The 25,205-nt window shown below is 47.2% G+C and overlaps 1 protein-coding gene across 3 annotated transcripts in view; it reads right to left on the reverse strand.

Moving 5' to 3' along the window:
* The window catches only part of MAPT (microtubule associated protein tau), a 1,132,093-nt gene that overhangs the window by 760,092 nt on the left and 346,796 nt on the right, over window positions 1-25,205 (reverse strand). For all 3 annotated transcript variants that reach the window (XM_078645042.1, XM_078645040.1, XM_078645041.1), the window contains exon 4: window positions 16,882-16,968. In XM_078645042.1, coding sequence (XP_078501168.1) covers window positions 16,882-16,968 — 87 coding nt within the window. The remainder of the gene's footprint in view (window positions 1-16,881; window positions 16,969-25,205) is intronic.

The raw sequence follows: 25,205 nt of genomic DNA on the forward strand, positions 1-25,205 counted from the left end.
GTAGCTCAGTCAGAGGGAGTAGGGCCACTCCACCAACTGCCTTCCATAGGAAAGGGGCATGCCAGGGTGTTTGGTCGCCCAACTGCAACAGCCCTTGCAAATATAAGCACAGCGAGATATCAAGCCACTTGCAGAGGGAGTTGGCAGCTCCACCAGCTACCTTCTAAAAAACCACACTGAAGTTCTTCAAAATCCCTTGGAATAGGCAAAGAACAGAAAGACAGGAGAGCTCAATACCACCGATGACACAGATGCACAGAACACCAATAAACGACAACATCAGAAACTTCATGGTGGACATATATACCTACATCCCATACAAAGTCAGGGTCAGGCCTTGTTCGGGCGCCATTGGGCAGAGGGGCTACTATCCCTCAACCATGGTGGTTGAGGTTTTTTGGTAGTGGTGTCCGAGGATCCATTCTATCATGGCTCTACAAACTGTGCCAAAAAGTCACAGGATTCTCAGGAAGATCCTGTGGGCATCTGAGCTCATGGCGCGCATGGGGTCACCACCCCTGGTCACACATCTGTCTTTAAGTAATTTGCAGGACACACCCTTCTTAGACAAAGTAGGGTGATTTGAATCCCACTTTTCTATTCATTTTCTAAACAGGTGATTTAGATCCACTATGCAAGATTTAAGAACTGGTTTAGGTTTGTTTTCTTTCAGATGTTATTTTCTGGCTGTTCCTCAGACACAGCCTTTGTGCAAGGTAAAGGTTATCACAGCAGTAAGCAGTGACACAATGGTTCAATACAACATTTTCCAAAACAAGGGCACAGCGAAGTATGAGATATCTGCTCCTGGCTAACATCAGCCTATCTAAAGCAGTAACCGGAGGCAAGCAAAAGTAACTTCCAAATCTTGAACCACAGAAACTCCAGTTCCATACCTTACCCCTATCCAGGGCCGGCTTTAACACTGACGGCTCCCTGTGCAACAATGTTTGTTGGTGCCCCCCTAATGACCACCTCTGCCATGGATTCTTTCATTAGCACCCTTTAACCGCTTAACCGCGGCGGCAATTCTGCCACGGTGTGCCGGTTTAGCGGAGTGGGCGGGGCTTCGTCGGCCAACGGACGTGCACAGCACTACAAAGCTAATGCGTGCGACAGCTGTTGGCCGACAGAAGCACGCAAGGGGTTAACAGTGCCCCTCAAGTCTCTATAACCACTGTCAGTCAAATTCATTTAGGTTCATAGCACCATTCATACCAATGTAAGGTGTCTGAGCATTTTACATCACACACATTGCACAGAGACAATCATATGGGTGTAAATCAGTCCATAGGAAATGTTACATAAGACAGGACTACAAGGTGTTGTGTAGGAGTGACATGTCATCGATACTGGTAGGCAATATAGTTTAAGAGTCCTTATTCTGGAAAAGCTAAAATTCTGAATGTAAGATATAACATCATTGTTAGGGGTCCTTTTTAATAATAAGAATTGTTTTCTACCCAAATGAACCCTTTTGGCACTCCAGGTGAGCTCCCGGCCTCAGCTGCCACCTGAGATGACGAGAGCAGGCTGGGGGCCCGGAGCAAGCGTCTTCGAGACGGACGTCTGTGGTAAGTCAAAGCGGGCCCTTGACGCCCTGCCCACGGCCCGCCACTGGAAGTAAGCAGCAGCACGGACTTCCAGGGCCTGGGGAGGGCGGCAGCTGGTGCCTGCAGCTCTTGACCCTGCCTACCTAGCTTTCCCCCACTGGCCAAGAGGTGCTTGGCGCACTGGACCAGGCTATTAGAGGTGAGGGGCAGTGAAGCTCTTGCAGATGGAGTCTTCCTATTATACAACTTTCTCTCTTACCGCCTGACACTGTCGCTATTTCTGCCAGCAGCCCTGCGCGAGGCTCCCGGTCCCTCTGTGGGAGCCACTGAACCCTCGCCTAGCAATCACGCGAGCGGCCGCTCACACAGGAGGAACGCGGCGTACTCCAACACACCGCATTAGGGGCCTGAAGAGTGGTGGCCTGCCGGGCAGAGGGCCCCGGACCCTGCAAGTCGTACCCATCCTGCCTGGGCCCTCTGAAATCTCGCTGCCTGGGTCCGCCAGCAGATTCCCTCTGAAATTGACCCGGCGGTGGATTTGAACAGAGCACTAGCCCCACCCCCACCCACCTTGCCTCCCATTGCGGTCCTGGGGTACAGTTGCAAGTGTCACCCATCCTGCCTGGGCCCTCTGAGATCCCGCTGCCTGGTCCGAAGAGGACTGTGGGCCCACCCACCAGAATACCTCTGAAATTGACCCTGTAAGTCCCACCCATCCTACCTGGGCTGGGCACTCTGAGATGCCGCTGCCGTGGTCCGAAGAGGCCGGAGGGGCCCATCAAGCAGAATCCCTCAGTAATTGACCCTGCAAGTTGCACCCATCCTGCCTGGGTCCTCTGAGATCCAACTGCCAGGGTACGCCCAGCAGAATCCCTCTGAAATTGACGCGGGCGGTGGATTTGGATGGAGAACTAGCCTGCAAGGGAGTCAAAGAAGCTTCACCCATCGCAGAAGCAACACATCCAGGGGCGAGTGGGGTTGGTTGTCATGGCACCCGCTGCCGCCTGGCCGGTCCCTGTTCCCCGTGGAGCGCCATCTAAGATGCAAGCCCGGCTCCTAGCTGTCTGCACGTACACCCGGGGATGGCTTGAGCCCTCATTGCATATCAAACTGAACTACAGGCTTCCCTGGTCTGGTCAGCTCAAAGTGCCTGATCCTCGTCTGCGCTGCCATAAGCTCTGTAGGTGGTGGGGTGAATCGCATTCAGACATTCCGTCAGCTCGACTATCCCCTAGTAAGGCAGAGTGGTCATGCCACGCTCCAAAGCAGCAAAAGATAATCCAGTGACCTTCCTTTGGACAAATTGCCCCTCCCTGAGTCTGAGATGCTGGCCTCCCAACGAACATCGATGATGGAGCCCCCATCCACGGTCCCGATCACATCGGCCTATATGGACTGTTTCTTGCAGTAAATCCACGCAGATATTGGCTCCCTCAAGGACAAGTCCAAATACTGTCTTGAGGATATGCGGAAAGAAGTCACAGACGTAGGGGAGAGAGTGGATGACCAGGAACGTACGGTTGATGCTCGCAATGAGGACCAAGAAATGCTATGGAGGCGGGTGGCAGTCCTAGAGGAACAGAACATACAGATCCAATCTAAACAGGAAGACTTGGAAAATAGAAGCCACTGTAACAACATAGGCATACGGGGAGCGGAAGGTAACGACATCCTACTTTACACAGCCGATCTACTCCATGAGATCAGGAGGTTTGCCTCTCCGCCGACCCCAATAGAACACACAGCGGTGCTGTGGGCTAGGATGAAAGGACGCAATCGTAGATATCCTGACCCGTGTCCATTTCTTCATGGAAAAAGAGGCGATCCTTTTAGCTACCAGAGGTAAAGCAGTATTGATGTTTCGTGGCCACATGGTGCAACTATTGGACCTGTCCCTCATTACGTTACGTAAGCGACGAGAATTCAAGCCGGTTACTGACAAGCTCAGCAAACTGGAGATTCACTATCAATAGAGCCACCCATTGTCCCTTCTATTAGAGTGGGCGAGCAGGCGTCGATCCCTCAGATCTCTCTCGGAAGCCAAGCAGTAGGTGGGCCTTCCTGACGATACTGGCAATCATGCCGACTCACAAGCCAGAGATTCTGCAGAGAAAAACCTGCGATGAATCTGGACCAAGGTCCGGCTGCAACGCCCTGACAAACACCAGGTGAAGGAAACCTTTCAGGAAGCCAAACGGGACATTATCTACCACCTCCAGAGCCTTGGAGGGGCCCCATCACTGGCACGGTCCACCACCAGATCCCTGTGAACTGGCTCTTGCATCTCCCTGCGGCCGATGACCAATCCTTGCATCATCCCGTCCTGAGGATCTCTTGCTTTTGGCGGCGGTGGTGGGCCCCAGGACCTGGAGGAGGACCACAATCCAGCTCGTCACAAAGAGCCTGTACTGCTCACAAATGCCCCCACTCCAGGAGGACGACCCCTCTAGCAGGCATGGAGCACTATGTGTCAGCCTGCACAGAATGTGGAAGCCCACATTCGGCCTGGTTGTCCCATTGTTCAGTTTGATTGTTCTCTGTTTTCTCACAGGTCAGTCTCTCCCATGGGTGGGCACCACCATTACACACTAACGTCACAGGTGGGAATCGGGGCCATGGGTACGGTGAGCATTAGTACTCTTAACGCCCCCTTAGACACCCATGCGAATGTCGAGGGGCATTAAATTGAGATCTCTGAATGTTTGGGGTCTGAATTCTCCCAATAAACGCAAACAAGTTTGGCGATACATACTACAACATGAGCCAGACGTACTCCTTCCGCCGGAGACCCACCTGCTGCAAACAGACTGTCACCGCAAGGCGCACCCGCGCTATCCACTGTGTTGTGGGCATACACAGCCTCAGAGTGGGAATTCTGTGCAAGGCGGGCTTTTATTCTTCTGTCACTAGGGTATTTTGTGACAGGGAAGGACGATACTTGACGCTTTATCTCCTCGCGGGACAGCGGAAACTGACCCTATTCAACATTAATGCCCCTAACTCCTCCCAGGCCACTTACCTCAGACAGGTCTTGAGTGAGCTGTTGGAGGGGGTGGATGGAGACATCTTGGTGGGAGGAGATTTTAACCTGGTGGGGGACCACGCACTCGACCACAGAGGGACTACATTTCAAAACACAGGGGCAATGCCCTGCCGCCGCATCTCTTACAGGATGTATTAAATACGTATTGACTACGTATGCTCCTGCAGCCATATTCTGTGTTTACTGCCGGCCTCTGCAACCTCACACGTGGCACAGTCGGAAAGCTTCCTAAAAGGCCCTTTAAAAGTCAGCTGTAAGCATTTTCACAGCAGACTTTTAAAGGGCATTTTAGGAAGCTTCCTGTTTCGTGTTGCCAATCATGTCCTCTTCTAGGGCATCTTCTCCTGCAGTCTTTACTCCACCCACAGAGACAGAAACACAGACACACAGACACAAAGACACACACACAGACACAGACACACAGACACACAGAGACACACACACAGACACAGACACATACACACAGACACAGAGAAACAAACACACAGAGGCACACAGACACAGGCACACACACAGCGACAGAGAGACACACAGACAGCGAGACACACACACAGACAGAGACACACACACAAAGACAGAGACTGAGACAGACAGACACAGAGACAGAGAGACACAGAGACAGAGAGACACATACATGGAGCCAAAGATGCACACAGAGACACACACACAGAGACAGACATACACAGAGACAGACAGAGATAAAGAGACACACAGACAGACACACAGAGACAGAGAGAGACAGACACACAGATACACACACAGAGACAGTCATACACACAGACGCACACACAGAGACAGACACACACACGGAGACAGAGAAGCACATACAGACAGACGCACAGAGAATCACACACAGAGACAGATGCACACACAGAGACAGATGCACACACAGAGACGCACACACAGAGATGCACACACAGAGACAGAGACGCACACAGAGACAGAGGCGCACACAGAGACAGACAGGCACATAGAGATAGAGACAGAGACACGCACACACATAGACACATACAGAGACAGATGCACACATAGAGACAGAGATGCACACACAGAGATAGAGACGCACACACAGATACAGAGATGCACACACAGAGACAGACGCACACACAGAGACACACACAGACAGAGACGCACACACAGAGACAGAGACGCACACACAGCGACAGAGACACGCACACAGAGACACACACACACACAGACAGAGACGCACACACAGACCGGACAGAGAGAAAGAGACACGCACAGAGACAGAGACACACAGATACACAGACAGAGACACGCAGACAGAGATACACAGACAGACATACACAGATAGAGACACACACAGATATAGACACACAGACACACAGAGAGACACAGAGAGAGAGAGAGAGAGAGACACAGACAGACAGAGACACACACACACAGAGGCAGACAGACATGTGTGTGTATGTTGGGTCTAGTGGCTCAGTGGACTAATGCATCCGCTAAAGGGGTCTGTGTTCAACCTCATGCTCACAGTTTTTTATTACTCTAGCCCCGCCCCCACAAAGCACACTAAAAATTTGGCCCCCGAGAGAAAGTTTGTGAGTACCCATGCCATAGATTTTGCCGAAATCCTAAAAAGCATCGCCGACTACTTCTTGCTCAATGAGTTCCCCGACCCCTCGCCACACGCTCTACGGGATGGTTTAAAAGCCACCATCCGGGGCACAATCACATCTATCGCAATCGTGCAGAGGAGAGAATCTAGGCTAGTTGAGTCCAACCTCACCACTGAAATCAAACAACTAGAACAACAGGATAAGACAAACCCCTCCCATCGCACCAAATGGCAGCTGGCCGTGCTAAGGGGCCAACTCGCTGCACTCAGAATGGGAAAGGCAGAATGGGGGCTTCTGGAGTTAAAACAGCGCTACTATGAGGGGGGTGGCAAGGTGGGTAGGCTCCGGGGCTGTAGGCTCTGCCAAATGCACCCTAGGACGCATATCGCTAAGCTGAATTTAAAGGATGGCAGCTGGGTGACAGCAGAAGGAGCCAAGTGTCAGAGCTTTTATGAATATTACTAAAAGCTTTACTAGCGGGAAGAACCCAACCCTGAGACAATCAAGTCTTACTTGGTCTCCTGTGAGTGGAAGCCGCTGCCTCCCTACCATGCCAACCTTCTGGACGAGGGGTTCAGCGTCGAGGAACTGAAAAGTTGGTGGGTGCTCTTCCCATGGGTAAAACAGCTGGCCCTGATGGCCTTCCTGTAGCCTTTTATCAGCTATTTAGGCCTAACTTGCAAGACCACCGGGTTTGCTTGTTTAACTCCTTTTCCTACGCATTGGGACTTATGCCCATGATGGCCTCAGCGGAAATCTCTCTCATCCAAAAAGCTGGCCTCTTTCCCTTCCTACCGCCCCATTGCTCTGCTCAATACAGATGTTAAGCTGTTTACTGAAATACTGGCGCTGCAGCTGGAAATCTATCTTCCAGGTCTTATTGAGCTGGACCAGGTCGGCTCCATCCGACACTGGCAACGAGCAGACAATCTCCGCCGAATAGCGCACTTAGTGGAAAAAGCAAATTGCCATCATTTCCCCGCGTGCCTTCTCTCCCTTGATGCAGAGAAGGAGTTTGACAGAGTTATTTGGTCCTTCACGCACGCAGTCCTTGAAAAGATCAGCTTAGGCCCTGGAATGGTCTCGAAGATAACGGCCTCCTACATGGCTGCAGAGGCTAGAATCCGGGTCAACAAGCAGCTAACAGACCCCCTTTCAGTGATCCCTGACTCAATTAAATACTTGGGGCTCACTATCAGACCCACACTCTCAACCTGGTCGCAGGCTAACTGACCTTCCCTATGCCGGCTAAATATTGTCTGACCACCAGAGATGGAAACCCCTGCATCTGTCCTTGCTTGGGCATGTGAACATGGTTAAAATGAACATACTACCGCACGTCCTCTATCTCTTTCAAACAGTGCCTACGTCAATTCCCCAAGACACGATCCTGCGTTTGCAATGCAAAGTGCGTACCTTTATCTGGAACGTGTTACTGCTCCCACGGGAAAAGGGGGGATTAGCATGCCCTAACCTCCTAAGAATACTACTGGGCCGCCCACCTGCACTACATTTCGAAGTGAGTGGTCCGGGAAAAAGACAAACACAGGTTCCACATAGACAGAGCAGTGGCGTATATTTGTAAAATTTATGAGAGCATTGGAAACGATAATGGCATATATTATGTGACGATACTTTTAAGCCTTATGTAACAAAAACATTTGTATCTATTATATGAGGAAAGTGTTCCTTGTCAGTGCCCTATAAATGAAAATATGTAAAAACAATTTTAACAATATTAGTGATTTTAACAATAATGGTAAAATTGATTTCTTTCATGATATTTTTATTTTTCCTAACATTGTAAGATTTTAATTAATTAACAATAAACTAAACTAAAAAACAGTGGCGTGCTGCCCGCTGTGGGACCTAGCATGGCTGCCCAAACAAGCCCGACCCCAAAGCGTGTACAATGCCACACCTACTTGCACAGTACTCGACACCTGGGAAAACGTGCCACTTAAGAGGGGTCTGCCCTCCTTTCCCTCTCCAAACACGCGGATAGCACGCAATCCTGACTTTCCTTCTGCGCTCTGCCCTGCATCGTCCCATAAGTGGAGTGATGGAGAATGCCATATGCTCAGCAACTTATTTACGGGAGTCAACATGAAATCGTTTGCACAGTGCAAGGGAGAGTTTCAACTCACAGTCGCTTCCCGACTCCAATACTGCCAACTGTGGCATTAGGCACTACAATCCTCAGTGTATCCTGCGGCTGTGTGACTACACACCCTTTTCGATACACATGTCCACGCCTTTGCGGGTCAGAGGGTCTCATATGTAACAACTATCAGTTAGTACAGAGATCGGCGCCCCTGCGCATACACCCCTAGCAGTTGGCATGGCAGACTTCAGCGCAGACTGAGATTACGCCAAAACTATGGGAGTCCCTATGGCGAGACAAGCACAAGTCACATTGCAGTCTGTCACTCAGAAACAGCTTACAAACTGATTTTTCAATCCCATCCTCGTCGCCAAAATGTCGTATATAAAATGATGGATAGTCATGTAGGTTTCTTGATGTTCCTTTATTCATATAAGTTGGTAATAAGATGTAATGAAGATAACCCCACCAGGAACAGGATGGTCACGGCTCAGCCCACTCTCTTCAACTGTCATTCCACAGACATACAGGCACACACACACCCTGAACTCTCTGACATCACGCACTCTAACATTCTACATAGACTCCACATTCACTCTGGCTTGAGCAACTAGAAAGAGGTAGAAACCATGTACAACAGTATCACACCCCATAACACCTCTCTGATGGGGGAGGGGGGACTTCCAACACATTTGGTGGTCATGTACGGTCATCAAAACCTTCTGGAAAGAGATCCTGGGCCACATTAAGGAGGTTGTGGTATTCCCCATTCCGTCCTTAAAACCCCATAGTCATTGTAGGCATTCGGCCCTCAGACCTCCGTACAATGACTCACGCTGACTGAAAACTCATTAGCTACCTTCTTCTCGCAGCGCGACAGCTCATTGCACTTAGCTGGAAACAGAACACCCCCCCCCCCCCCTCCATGTCACAATGGTTTGCCCGCGTCTGGCACATCCTGGCCATGGAGCGGATTTCACACATATTAACGTACACAGATAAGCAGTTCCAGAGCATTTGGAAACCACTCATCCAATACCTACAGCACACAAAATTCACTTGCTTTAGCCCTGTGCGGCTTCACCTACTCCAACTCTTTGATTAGACCGCCACTCCTGCTTCACCTCCATACTTCACATCCCTCCTCACACGCGATGAAGGGAGACTGGACACTCTAAAATACATAAGAGTTGCCCCTTGCCCTCCCCGCCACACGTTCTCTTGGCTGCTGACCATGACCTGTGTTTTTCTTTTGATGTTGTTGTAATTTGTTGTACATAAACATATGAACTTGCAAAACACACCCCTCCCTGCACCCATGGACACAAACGGCGGCAAGGTGCTATACTTGGGCAACTATGTTCCTAAGGGTTAATACCCATCTGAGTCTTTGGCAGCATGACAGGTGCCTACCTGTCTATCAGACCACCGCATAGGTTAACCCAGAAAAGACTACATGCTCCTGTGAGTCCTAAGAAGCTGTACAATGTTGACTTTCATCACAGGTTACTCAGTGATATGAACTGCAGTCTTTATAATGCTTGCCTAACGTGTGGCGGAGAGGAATACTCTGTACTGTGGCTTTGGCTAATCTCCTTCTCTTCCTTCTTTATCCGTATTGAACTGGCCACTATGACCAATCCAGTTTGCTAAGAGGCACCACATTAGAGACTTGTTGTAGCAGAGAGGCATCAAAAGAGTATTGTACTGCAGACTGTTTGTTGTCTGTGTCTTGCTTACTGAAAATATTAAACAGACTTTGAGTAAAAAAATAAAATCAAATCGGAATGAAGGAGAAGCACAAATATACACTGTTGTTAATAGGAGACACTTGTTTGCCTGTAGATAAGCAGGGTATTACATTTAATGCTGTAAATCGCTCATGCTTGCGGTTACAATTCACATAATGAAGTACAAAAAACTGTTCTATAGGAACGGCAAAATATTATTTTCCGATGACAGAACAAGCGAATTATGGCGACTGCACGGTACTCTTGTACCGCAGTGTTCCATTCAAAATTCGGCCAATCGAAACATAAGTTGGCTAGTGAAATTTGGGATCCCCTAGAGTGATTTTTGGTCGCTAGGAAGACATCTGGTGAAATTCTTTCACACAGGTGGTCGAGACCATTCGCAGTCAGAGGGCTGCCACTCGAGTAGAAAATCTACTAGAGTGGCAGTAAAATCAACTCAATGGCAACGCACTCTACGCAGGAATCCCAGCCAAACACCTACGACGACTACAATGCATCCAAAACGCCTCCACCCGACTGATCGTCAACGTCCCCTGCCGCAGCCACATCACCCCCCACCTGAGAGACCTACACTGGCTCCCCGTCGACAAGAGGATCACCTTCAAGCTCTTCACCCACGCACACAAAGCACTCCACAACGCCGGACCAGCCTACCTGAACAGCAGACTCAGCTTCTACACCCCCACCTGCCAGCTCCGCTCTGCCAGCCCCGCCCTCGCCGCTGTCACCCGCATCCAACGAACAACCGCCGGCGGCAGATCCTTCTCCTACCTCGCCGCCAAGACCTGGAACACCCTCCCTACCCACCTTCGGCAGACCCAAGACCTACTCGCCTTCAGAAGACTCCTCAAGACCTGGCTCTTCGAGCAGTAGCGGCACCCCCTCCCCTCAGCGCCTTGAGACCCTCACAGGTAAGTAGCGTGCTTTACAAGTACTCTGATTGAGTAGCTGCACCCTCTGGTACCCCACATTTGTGCTGATTTTTCAACATGGAATGTGATCCCGGTGCTAAATAACATCACAACGTGCCTATTTCTGCCAGTTAGCAGAACTCCGCAGAATCTCGCACAGTTCTTTTGTAACTCCACAGAATTCTGCGTAGTCAAATTCCACGAGTTCCACCCACCCTTAGTATGTAAGTGCTTTCCTCACTACTACTAATAATAATTAAAATGATAATCATTAACAAGCATCGACAAAACACCCACGGATCTGGCACTGGCTGCCACCCTTTTGGGTTTGTCAATGCTTGTTTTGTCATAGTTTTTCCAAAACCCTATTTGCTGGGGAAGCTGTTGGACCCTCATCATTCAAAAAATACAATAGCAAAAATATAATTTGGTCTCAAAGAGCGCAAATTGCCATAATAAACCCTGTGAAGAACTCTGTATGAGGATGCGTTTCTTGTGAGTGGGCAAAGTTAAGTTAGTCGATGGCTGAAGTTAGTGACCTACTGCCCCATGTAGTTTGATCTAAGTGGATGTACGAAATGTGACTAATGCAATAACAAACTAAGGGGTGAAGAGAGCTGGCTAAAAGCCTCTATAAGTGTGTATAATATATCAATCAAACAGGGTTCTGACAAAGTGCAACTACTCACACATGAGGGTCTCAAGGCGCTGAGATGGGGACACGAGGGGGAGAATCTGCGGTTCAGTGGAAGAGCCAGGTCTTGAGGTCCCAGAAGCGATGATGATTGCCTGAAGTGCAAAGGCAGGAAGTACCAGGTCTTTGCAGTGAGGCAGGAGAAATATTCTCCTCCAGCCGTGGTCTAGCGGATCTGTGGGAATGTGGTCAGGGCTAGTTGAGCGGAGATGTCTGTTGGGAGTGTAGAAGGAGAGGCGATGGTTGAGGTATGCAGGTCCGGCATTGTGGAGGGCTGTGTAGGCATGTGTGAGGAGCTTGTAGATAATTCTTTTGTTGATAGGTAGCCAGTGAAGGTTTCTCAGGTGACGGGTGATCGGGCTGTGACGTGGGATGTTCAAGATGAGTCTGGAGGAGGCGTTCTGTTGGTTCTGCAGTTTCTTTTGGAGTTTCTGGGTGGTACCAGCATGGACTGCGTTGCCGCAGTCGGGTCTGCTACTGACGAGTGCAAAGGTGGCCGATTTTCTGGACCGGTGAGGATCCACTGGAAGACCTTACGAAGCAGGCGGAGCGTGTGGAAGCAGGAGGATGGAACTGATTTAATTTGGTGGTTCATTGAGAGGGAGGAGTCCAAGGTGATGGCAAGTTCTTGTGCTTGGTCCTTGGGTGTAGGGGGGTTCCGAGCACGGCAGGCCACCAGTAGTCATCCCAGGCGGATAGGGTGGAACCCAGGATGAGGACTCTGGTCTTGTCTGAGTTAAGCTTGAGGCAGCTGTCCTTCATCCAGGTGGCAACTGCAGTCATCTCGTTGTGGAAGTTGCTCTTCGTGGCTGTAGGTTTGTCTGTGAAGGAAAGAATCAGCTGGGTGTCATCAACCTGTGAGAAGATGTTGAGTCAGTGGCTTCTGATGATGACTGCCAGCTGGGCCATGTAGGGATGGGGCTTAGGGAAGATCACTGAGGCACTACGCAGCTGATCTCTGTCGGTTCTGAGTTGAAAGGTGGAAGTCTGACTCTCTGTGAGGAAGGTGCGGATCAATTCTGGGGTTTTGTTGCAGATGCTGGTGTCGAGGAGTCTTGAGCAGAGGGTGTGGTGGGAGACGGTGTTGAAGGCATCTAAGAGGCCCAAGAGGATGAAGCCAACCGGTTAGCCTCAGCTGAGGAGAGTACAGCTGTCGCCTGTAGCAGCGAGGAGAGCGGTTTCAGTGCTGTGGTTGCTTCTGAAGCTCAATTGGGAGAGGTCAGGCTGAGGTTTGTTTCAATGAACTTGGAGAGTTGAAAGTTGATCTTTCTCGATGACTCTGGCTGGAAAGGGGAGCAGAGACATGGGTCTGTAGTTCTTGAGGTCCGTCGGGTCAACAGATGGTTTCTTTAGCAGGGTGTTGTTATATGCAAGATTCCAGGCTTCTGGGAAGGTGCAGGACTCGCAGGAGCAGTTAATGGCGTGGCAGAATTTGGGTGCGATTGTAATGCAGGCTCTATTGGAGATGTGGTGAGAGCAGGGTTCCGAGGGGGCTTCTGAGTAGATGCTCTTCATGATCCTGAGGGTGTTGTAAGAGGTGAGGGTGGTCCAGTTGGACAAGGTCTGCTCAGATCTGGAGCTATTGGGTGCTGTGGTTGTGGGTGTGGTGGGTGGGTCTTGGGTTGCAAAGTTGTCATAGATCTCCTTGATCTAGTGATGGAAGAAGGTGGTGAGGTTGTCGTTGAGGTCTTGAGAGGGTGGGAATCTCTGCTGTCTCTGTGCTGAGTTTGATGAATTCTTTAACCACGGTGAAGAGTTCTTTGCTGTTGCGTGCGTTGGCGTTGATGTGATCCTGGATGGCTGCTTTCTTTGTTGTTCTGATGAGGTGGTAGTGTGTGGTTATGGCAGTTTTGAAGGCTGCGTGATCTGCCATGATCTTGAGCTCCTCCATCTTTTCTCGAGGCGTCTGCAGGTGCGCCTGGACTCTTGGATGACAGGGGAGAACTAGCTGACGTACTTGGAGGGCTGCTTGCTTGAGGCTTCCCTGAGGGAAGCCAGAGCTTGGTGCCCTTGGAGATCCATTGGTGGAGGTTCAGTCCTGAGGCGTTGGTGTTCGTGGATGTCAGTGGTGGGGTTTTGCTGAGGGAGGTTGTGAGCTGGTTTGCGGTGACCTTGTTCCAGCTTCTGCGAAGATCGCGGTGGGCCTGGTGGTGTACGGTGGGTTTGGTGAAGGAGAAGTGGACGCAGTGGTGGTCGGTACAGTGTTGCTATGAGGTGTGGCTGACAGAGATGTTGTTGCTTATGAAGAAGATGGGGTTGAGTGTGTATCCTGCTGAGTGGGTTGGAGTTGTGACCAGTTGTTTGAGTCCAATTGTGGCGAGGTTCTCCAGTAGGGATGAGGTGTTGTGGTCGTCGAGGTTGTCTATGTGCAAACTGAGGTCGCCAATGAGGATGTAGTCTGTTGAGGCAAGAGCGAAATGAACGAGGAAGTCAGCTATGGCTTCCCTGAAGGGGTGCGGGGTCTGAGAGGTCTGTAGATGAGGGTGTCACGGAGTGTGGTGTTTGAGTTGGTCTGGATCTGGAAGTGGAGGTGCTCCATGTCGGGAGAGTGGTCGTCTGAGCTGGTTGTGAGGCGGAGGGTGTTTTTGTGTACGATGGTGATGCCTCCTACCAGTTGGTTTACGCTGTGCTTGTGGATGATTTTGTAGTTGTTGGATATGGCGGTTGTGATGTCCAGGGTTGAGGTGGGGCTTCATCCAGTACTCCATGAAAAAGACGACGTCGGGCAAGATGGAGTCAAGCAGGTCCGAGATCTCTACAGCCTGCCTTTTGAGGGTGCGCGTGTTGAGTAGGATGCATCTTAGGAGGTCGGGACCGGTTCTTGAGGGTCTTGTGGAGGCAGGCGAAAGTGCACTTGCAGTAGCGGCAGGTGAACTGGCCTTCTGTGTTCTTCGGGGACACAAGGTGGTAGGCAGTGGAATGTCTGGTGTTGAGGACATGGAGGGTGCTGGAGTCATAACGGTGGATACTTGGCGCTCGGCACAGTCCAGGCACGGAGGGGTGAAGACCGGGTTGCCTTTGGGGAGTGTTTCGTGAGGGCTGGACAGCTGGGTGCCAGGAAGCGGGAAAACAGGGCTGGAGGGGGGCAGGGCCGCAGGGGACGAGCAAATGCAAGGACAAGGAAGGGGAAAGGCGCAAAAAGAGGAGAAATAGGAGAAAGTGAGAAAAGCAGTAAAAAGAAGAAAACGTAATAAATAGAAAAAAGAAAGGTAAAAAAGAGCAGAGGAGCAAAAAGGTAGAAGCAGAAAAAACTGAGGGCAGGGAGCATTAACAGAGCAGTGATGCTCCCCACTGGACCACCAGGGATACGGGCTTCGAACTAAGGACCTGGAAGGGCCAGGGGGCCACAGCTACCAGGCGGAGCTGTGTGGCGAGAAAAGCAATTTACTAACAATATATATACATACATATTCAATCTTAAAGTCTTGGCTAGCACAGACCTAAAAAGGGTGCCTTTGTTGAACACACTGCATTATCAGAGTTAAGCTGAACAGTCAAAAAAGGGTTCCATAGTAAGATCATTTTCCAAGAGAGCTTTTGTAAAAATCTCTTTCGAAAACAATCTTTTACAATAATATTGTTTTTCTTTTAGTATAACTAGTGTCCTAAGGTAACTATAACTTGCATCCCTGCAATGCACTGCTAAATACCCCACATATTGCATCACTTATGACATCTTCTATGACATCATTGATAACATCACTATAAAATTTGTAGTAAAATGATATGAGAAAGCTGTGCATGGAGGGGGCGCGAGCGATAGTTACCTTAGGGAACAAGTTATAGTTACTTGAGATAACTATACCTGCTGAATTTCTATGGTTTAGTGTGTGTAAAATCTGAGCCTAACTATAAAGTCTCTGTAACCTTTGTTTTTTGTGTGAATTTCTAAGGTTTATTAAATTATTTTTCCTAACTACAATGTCCATACAACTGTGTGTGTGTTCAGTGTGTGGTTATTTTTTTACTACCATTGTTGAGTGTGGCCAAGGGCTATGAATCATGAGTGGCGAGACCGTAGCTTGTTTTTTATTTAACTTTTTGCTGAAAATGTTCGCTGCAAAAAGATGCTTTTTTGCCCTGGAGCGTCCCCAGGGGGACACCAAGACCAATGCTAGGGAGTGAGGGTATTCGTACCTTGCCCCCTTTTCAATTTGTTTCCTGACTCGGCTGAATTCGCGTTCTAAGATGGCTGCCAACACTACCTGGTTGAAGTGTTGGCAGCCAATCAGAGTGCTGCACATTTCTGCACAAGCTTGGTGTGTGTGTGTGTGTGTGTGTGTGTGCGTGCGTGTGTGTGTGTCTGTGTGGTGTTTTTAGATTATTTTCATGGGGGAGGTCACCCAAATCCTACTTCAAGTATGTACATGATTTAATTTTTATATCATTTAAGGAAATCATGCTCCTAGGACCACCAGACTTCTTTTCATTATGTTTTATATTAACCGTTTTCTTATAACTCTCGCTCCTCTGTTCTTATTTAAGTGTATTCTTACCCCTTTTATTTAAGCTATTTATCCCCATATGTCCATTAAACTTCCAAATAATTACAATATGTTTTAAATTATTTATAAAATGCAAACTGTTCTTCAGTGAAAGTTTATAAATCTTACTTCTAAAACAGTTTACAAATTACAAATAATGGAAATAAATATTTTAAGCAAAATGTGATTTTTGGGCCATATAACGCAATAATTAATTTGGTCTAAGATGTTATGGAAAAACGATGTTATTGTAAAAGTTATAATTGAAAAGTAATTTTCACAAAAGATATTTTGGAAAGCTATGTTATCGCATACTACCTAAAGAGGACTGTTTTGAAATTGTGACAGAAGAACAAATGATTGTTAAAAAGTGGTGAACCTAAAGGTCATATACCGCAAAATGTTGTTCGGTATACAGTTGAAAAAGGCTCAGTATTATGTCGAATCTTTAAGAAAACTTCATCACACATCCTGACTATATGAACAAAAAACTGTAAATCAAATATAATGTTATCATGACAGCAAACGTAAAATAAATGAACGCTCCCATGGTTGATAGGGAATAGGACAGCTCATTTATTTTATTACAAGCTTAGACATCCTAGCACCTGTAATAGGATACAATTGTTCAGTGTTCTATCATCATGTTTTCCTGATTATTGGTATGAACACAGTCTACCTAGACTCAAAACTTTGGACATTTGTATACCACTTTGCACTAGTCACGGAGACATATTTATCCACCCTATTCTCACCTATGGTTCCTTCCGGAATCTCCATATGTCTCTGAGTCGCAGTACCAAAGTCACTCATTCTTTCATCGACCATTGGTGCAGTTACATCTAAAGAAAAAGCAAGCAAAGGGACCTGTTATTTTAACACACAGGTTCTCTCTAATGTCCATTGTGTGCACCAGATGGCCAACACACTGCAGCCTTGAGTCACATATTGAGGCTCTCAAAAAGAGATTATCAGTTTAAACCCTGCATTACAAATACATAAACAGTACAGGGCTAAACGCTTACTTACTTTTTTGCAATTGTGAGGCTAAAAAACACATTGTCCTTGTCTTGTATGGTAGCCAGAAATTGAAAATTTGGTATCTTTTGGCATAACTACAGCATTTCATTTGGTGCAATCGACACACACGCACACAGTAGAGGTGGCGTCATGCTTTCGCAGATACGGTTGACAAAACACTCCATAGGAAAACACATTGTTAATAACATTGTCCTTCACCACCTCCACTGTCCAATTTGTACCACAGTTTGAAAAAGACAGTACCGAATTGAAGCTTTTACTTTGACACATTTCCTGCACGTTGATTAAAGGGTGTGGTTTTTTAAGGGGAGAGAGAAAACAAGAGGCTTTTCTATTTGACATACAAATTCACTAGGTACATTTAGCTATAAAAAAATAATAATAAAGATACACCACATTTGGCAAGCAGGTTGTGCTTGCCTCAATGTTCAGTTTGTTTTTAGCATTGAGCACGGGCTAGGTATCTAAATGTGTGCTGTTTATAACTATCCGGAAAAATTATAAAACCAAAGAGAAATGTTGTGACTGGCTCGAGTTTTTTCAGGTGTTTGTAAACAGGGCAAAATTTAATTGGCTGGTATCCTCTGATAATTGAAAAATGCAGCCACATTTTTATGGGAAATGCTGTTTTCGTGAGTACAAAAAGAGACATTTGTAAAAAGAGGCAGCACAGCTAGAGATGTGATACAGCAGTATGCATAAGTAGGTGGGTCTTTCTTAGGCCTGCTCACATATGCAGCCCTCACCCCTATTCTGGCTGGGACAAAGGAGATTCAAAACACACCACAGCATGTTCAAAGAGCAAGTTTGCCAGGCAGTTCTTCTGGCTGTGCATCATCCATCATATACTCCACCACCTTGCCCATGGACAGAGGATTCCATTCTCCACTCTCCCACGTCGCACCTAACGGCCGTGGATGTGTTTGCTCCGCCCCTGCCTTTTATAAGGGTGTGGGGGAATCCATGTAATTTTAATGCCACACCTCCCGCCTTGCACAAGGAGGAGGATAGAAGGTGCACTCTCCTTCTGTGTTGATAACAAGCACTGTGATCCGTGAAACCTCTATGCCTCCAAAACATGATCCATCAGCATACCATACAAAAAGCACAATCTCACAGCTTTACAGGAGTAATTAATAAAGTAGAAAAGTTGAAAGAAATATCTTCGCCATACCACAAAACCTGTTTATCTCGTAATATTGAATTCTTTCCTCACAGTGCCGGCCTAATGACGGATTCATCCAAGGTTTCTTAATACGCTGTGCTTGCAGCCTTTTTCACATGATGGCAGGAGTGAAAGTTAAGATCTATGTCTTAGGGGTCTTGCAGCACTTTGCAACTCCCTTCAGCATTAACTAAACATTTAAGTTTTTTCCAGTGAATTTTGTGGCACTTTCTTAGTTCCAAACCAGTTGCGTAAATGGCCACTGACCATACTAAGGCTCAATGTCCCCCGAAAGGAATGAGCTTTAATGCTTGGATGTACTAATGGCGGTGGCGCGCGGGAGGCATATTTATGTTGGAGTATTTCCTTATAAACTACCCAGTCACATTGCACAGATAACATACTAGACCCAACATGACTAGAACCTTACGCAACACAATCCACGGCCTCCACCTCCTAGATGTGTGGCAGGAGAGGCACTCGTTGGGGAAAACGTATTCCTTCTATACGCTCGTTGCGGGTAACTGTCTGGTCTCCAAAAGCCTGGCACAGGTGGCTCAGGAGATTTCTTACCTAAGCGGCATATATCAGACCACTTCCTGGTTAAGTGGAGAAGTGTGGCTCAATGGTTAGAGCGGCAGACCTTGATGCAGAACTCTGGCCAGGATCAGTGTTCGATTCCCGCCTCGGCGGGTCTCGGGCTCAAAATTCCTCGGACCTGATATTCTCGCCTCAGTGCCTATTCTAATCATGGGTCCCACGCTGCAACTCTGGGCAATAGCTTGCTTAGTCTCCACAACGGCCCCAACAGCGATGGGATGCCTCTTTTCACCATGGGGGTGCCCAGGAGTGGACACTTCACAGGGAAAAATGAGGAAGGGTTCCTACAGCGGTATGAGTACAGCGCAGAGAAACCTCTGGGTAGTTGCGCGATATATAAGTACAACGTTTTTTTTTTTACGTTTAATGAGCTTTGTGGAGGAACAAGGGCGCACGGCAATCCCTCTGTGGAGATTGATAACCGAAGCATTGTCGGACCCTTCGTTTGAAGCTACAATCCAAGAGTCACTCTTGCACTATTTTGACGAAAACTGGGGCACCGGAAGTTCCAGAGCACTTGACTGGGAAGCAATGATGGTGGTACTCCGAGGGGTGTGCTTAAAACTGACATACTGGGTAAGGAAACAACTGAACAGGGACACTCACCTTTCAGCCTTAGAGAAAGAATTGTACACAAACCCAGAAGATTGGAAGACTGGCGGGACCGTCATAGGTTGGTGCTTGATGACTGGAGTCAACTTGAGAAAAATATTTATACAACATATCGCCAATGGTTGCATGTAGAAGGCAACAAAACCGCAGCGATGCTTGTCAGGCTGACCAGACAGGAGTCCCAACAGGTTCTGACACTGTCTATCTGTACTGCTCAGGGGTTCCTGATTTGCACACAGAAGGCCATTAAACAGGTCTTTGAGCGCCATCTGAGCTCAACATAAGCTGCGAGAAGAGGGGAGTTGGAGACTTGCCTAAATGGATACTTGACGGAAATACCGCTCCTAATGTTAGATCCTCTTGATTGGGATCATGAAGATAGATCCATCACCCGGGAAGAGATCCTTGTGGCAATTAGGAACATGAAAACTGCTGAATACTACCACTGTTATGCAGAACAAATGATTGATAGATTGTAAGAGGTCTACCAGGAGGCGCACCAAAAGGGGATCCCTCCTGTAATTAATGTGCAAGACCTAAATGAGACAAAAACCAGACAAGCACCCCTTGGAGGCCTCTTCATACCAACCAATACTGCTGTTGAACGCAGACGTCAAACTCCATAGTAATGTAATGTATCAGTGGCACGCCTGCTCCTTAATCTTCCAAGCCTAATGCACCAGTCAGGGTTTATTCCTCAGCGGAGTACCCTCCATAATTTAAGACAATCCACAGTTTTGCCAAGATGCCTACGCCACGGCCATCTAGATATCGAGCAGGTGTTCAACTCATTAGACTGAAATTACCTGTGGCAGGTGCCATGGTAGATAAGCAAGGGCCTTAAATATATACAATGGGTCCAACTACTGTATACTGTCCGCGCACCAGAGTCAGTTCCGGTAGGGAGATGTTCACATTCTTCTCACAAAACAAAGGGAAAAGGCAGGGGTGCCCATTGTTACACCTCCTCTTTGCACTCACAATGGAGCCGGTGGCAGAGAGGTTGCGCAGGACCCTACACCCCTGGAGGATCACGTTGGGAGAGAATACCCATGCTGTTTACCTCTACTCCGACGATTCCCTGATATATCTGAGGCAACAGGAATACTCAATCCCCATACTCCTAAATGTGATGAAGGAGTTTGGAAAGATGTCGGGCCTCTGCATTAATCCAACAAAGTCCAGACTGTTCCGGCTAAGGAACCTGCAGATTGGCCACGGGCGGGTGGGGTTGGGGGGCTTGGAGGGGTACTTCCATGGCTGGAACTCCCTTGGGAGTCGGACGGAATGCAATATCTGGGAATTAGACTGACACATACGGTATAAGCTTTCTTGAACCTCAATCTTGGGAAGGTGATTACTGGACAAAGGTCCTCAATACATTTCTGGAAGGAGCTCCCTCTCTCCTTAATGGGCGAGATTGCTATGCTCCCGAGATGCTCATATGTCCTCAAAGGTACCCTCTACACGATTTCTCTGCATTATTTCAAAACCATAGACAGTGTAGTGGTGGAGCTGCTGTGGGCTAATAGGCAGAAAGGTGATGAACTCTCTACCCTTAAATGGACCTGGGACTGGGGGCGGGAGCTTGAAGTCCCTCATATGTGGAGCTATATTATATGGCTGCACATTTGCATTAACTGGGAGAAGAAACTCCTACAATGTTCCCATGGGGAGAATGTTTGGGAAAAACAATGGTGGCTAAGTGGCCAATATGTTCCAAATAGGCATGAACAATTACAACAGAATTGTATTAATCAATATGCGTATAATCAAACATGCATATAAGGTAATAAATACCAGAGGGAGCAAAAAGAGAACTTCTTTGCAGGGACACAAGGGAGTTCAGTAACACAATATTTATTAAATATTCTTTTGCAACATAAAATGGTTTATAACAAAGATCCTGTGCACACGTTATGCGAGGTGTATACAAATGCCATACTTATTGGAAGAATGAATATTTGTTCAATGAAACAAGGTGGACACCATTCAAAGTTTCTTTTTCAAAAGTTTGTATTGGACCTTCCTTTTTGGAAGGGTGACATAAGCGTCTAAGTTTACTGCTTACCAGTAATGATGTTCTGACTGACCGATGGTTTCACCTCTTTTAATTTGGAGTCTTCCCTACGGTACTTCTTAGACTAATGTCCCAACTCCAAGGATAGACTAGTGGTATTTCGATTGAATGTGTCCTTTTCTTTTACGATTTTTCTTTTGGGGTGCAGATAATGTCCATGTAATTTGCATTTAAGTACAGAATGATTGTCATTTATATCAGACGTTGATACTGGTCCACCCAGTTTTCCGCTGCTTGTGTTCCATGTCACTTTTTGAATGTTTCACCCACTCACGCGTCACTGCACTACTTTTCGAGTTCCAATTTTAGGTATTATACAAAAGGCTCTGAACCAATTTCCTTGTTCTGGATTTCATTACTGTTCAGTTTTAACCTTCATGTCTCTTTACCCATATTCGAAGTACCTTGTTTTTTTCCATTCTCCACCATGGTTGCTACCTATCCCTTGTGTGATGTAACCGTATACCATTTTATGGTTTTGAGTCTTCACATCCATAGGGTTTCCACTCACGAGAGGTGATTTTCTGCGCTATTCACTACTTGGCAGACAATATGCTATGTTTTACATTCTCTATACTGTACCATGTCTTTCATTTCACCCCCAGCTTCGAAGAGTCACGGGCGCCTTGCCCGCATGACGAAACACGTGTCGGTTGGTTATGTGCTTTTGATGTCACCCTTCCAAAAAGGAAGGTCCAATACAAACTTTTGAAAAAGAAACTTTGCACGGTGTCCACCTTGTTTCATTGAACTAATATTTATTCTTCCAATAAGTATGACATTTGTATACACCTCGCATAACGTGTGCACAGGATATTTGTTATAATTACTGAGTGGGCCCTTGCCACTCTCTGCAGAGGTTTCCGGGTCTCCTCTGACCTTGTTGCACCGTTCCATCACCGTTCCTTATCACTCTAACACATACCGCTACCAGTTAAGGCACCATACTTCCTGCACATGCAAAAACCCTCCACAGAACCCACAATAAAATGGTTTATAGTTTAGGTGCTCACAACAAAAAGTGACAGCAAGCGTAATGTGGTGGGTGAAGGTGATTAAAAAATGAAACATCGCATTGACAACAAAAAGTAGAGAGACCCAAAAAACAACTTTTAACAATATAGGGAATCTCTTGTTGTAGGGGGTCGACGGTGTTTCGATCTCACTGAGTAGAGATCATCATCAGGACAGAACGTAATGTGAGCAAGAGGAATCTATAAAAGACAGTAATTATAATTAATACAATGTCCCTGGCTACAAGATATACACATTATAGTAATTGATACTATTGTACTCCCGCTGTAAAAGGTAAAGACAAGCCTCGTTTAGCGTAAAAAGAGTTATTCAGAACGCCACAGAAGTGAATTAACCTGGTTGGTGACAGTCTAACACAACTTCATGCATTCATAAGTTGCAGCAACTGAGTCAAAAGGTATTAATTACATTACATATTACGATACCACCTTACACACAGATAGTAATTTAAGCTCATTGTGACTGTCAAAAGTCTGGACAGCGAACTATATACAACATTGTTTAGAAAACCGACAGAGCGTAACACTCTGCTCCAGTATAACAGCTCTCACCCAAGAGCACTCAGAGAAGGACTACCCTCCAGACAATTCCTCAGAATTTGTAGGAACTGCAGATTCCTAAGAGGATTTCTTTATTGAAGTAGAGACTCTCTGTAAAAAACTTATGGACAGAGGCTATCCTAGATGCCTTGTCAAACGCTCTATGAAACATGCCTGGTACTCGCACCGCGAATATCTACTACAACCCAAAAAAATACTTCGATCTTGAGGATCACATGTGTCACCACGTACTGCCCCCTGAGCAATAGGCTGACCAAAAGGATAAACAAGCATTTACAATGCAACGGTTTCGCCTTTGCAAAAGTTAGAGCTATTGGCATTGTAAATGACAAAATTTTTATTTATGTGTTGGTTTTGAAAACAGATAAGTAAATGGCATTGTCATTTACAATGTCAATAGCTTAATCTCTCGCAGAAGAAGCCATTCTAGGGAAATCAAGATATGCATTTTCAAAGGAATGTAAATATTGTTAATCTGTTGCCTTCACAGACACGTTCCAAGGGTCTACCCGAGTGGCTCACGACACAATAAGACGCCTCATTTTGTACCTTTAATAGTCTGAAGAGAATGTTACCCAGGAGGCCATGAGGTTTGGTTACTATACTGTATAAAACCGAACACTGGTATAATGAGCTGAGGACCATTACGTTGCATAACCGTAAATTCTTCCCCTTTTGGGTGGTATCATCGACTTTTCAATTATATTCACCGTCCTAAAAGTAAACTTTTTCTCGTGAACTCCAATAAGGAAAAAGATTTTTGCAAAATCTGTAAAACGTAAAAAACGGCTTATGCTTCATTCAATCTATTAGTGCCACCCTGTTAATTAAAAACATTACCCTCATTCACGAGCCAGCAGGTTCAGGGACATGAAGCTGGCAAACAGTAGATGTTACCACAGTGCCTCGAAGAAATATAAAACCACATGTATAGCTTCATACAAACAACCTGCTGAAGGGAATCCCGGGGTTTCTTAATTCATACATACCCGCAGCGCTCTCATGGTGGTTGGCTGTCCGCTCGTTCGCGGTGGTGGTACCGGACGCCTCGCTGAAACCCTCGCTGCGGCTGGCCTCCGGGACACTGTCCCGCGAGCTGAAGCGCACCCGGGAACTCGAGCGGGAGCTCACCTCCGGGCTGGTGTCCGAGAAACCGGGAACGTCGTCGAACTTGGTCGGCGTCACGGTGAACCGGACCGAAGACATCTTAGGAGGCATCTAATGGCCAACTCCTCCTTTTCATCTAGGTGCAGCTTTTGAAGGGGACAATTAAAAGCGATACAAAAAACTAAACCATGGGTCGTGGAGAAACAAGCTGATCCTTGCAATGGTGCCAATAAAATGGTTAAATTATGAAGAAGGCAAAAGAAAGAGGCAATCAGACCCTCTGGCGGGGAGGATGAGAGGAGGCTGAAATTGGTCGATTTGCTTTAAATGTAGAAAAAAACACGTTGGTTCCTTTGACTTCAAATTTATAACACCAAAAACACTAGGTACATAAATACTTGAATAAAAAAAAATGTGTCTAAAAATTGTCCGAAAGGGATGGCGACAGCAATTTTTTGTATAGGATTATCTTTTATATGAACTACCAGAAGGTATGGGAATGAAATGATCGATGTGACAGTATATTTAAAAAGCCACCTATATGTCCTTCTTTCCGCATTAATCTTTAGGGGTAAATGAATAAGACCTGAAGGTAAACTAGATGAAGTCCGGATCCATGCATGCCAAACCTCCTGAGAGAGGCAAACGTTTTCTCAATAACCTTACCGTCTGCCTCCAAACAGAACTGAACAAGTCAGGTCCCGGGCCGTGCTGTGATTGGCTGACGTCACGGGGGTGTCCCGGGCCGGCAGCCAATCACAGGCGCGGCCCGGGAAATGACGTCACTGGGGTGTCCCGGGCCTGCAGCCAATCACAGCGCGGCCCGGGACACACGGCAACAAGGGGCGGGGCTTAAAAAAGACCCAGAAACGCCCCCGA

The sequence above is a fragment of the Lissotriton helveticus genome, chromosome 5_1, assembly GCF_964261635.1.
Source record: "Lissotriton helveticus chromosome 5_1, aLisHel1.1, whole genome shotgun sequence".
NCBI lineage: Eukaryota > Metazoa > Chordata > Amphibia > Caudata > Salamandridae > Lissotriton > Lissotriton helveticus.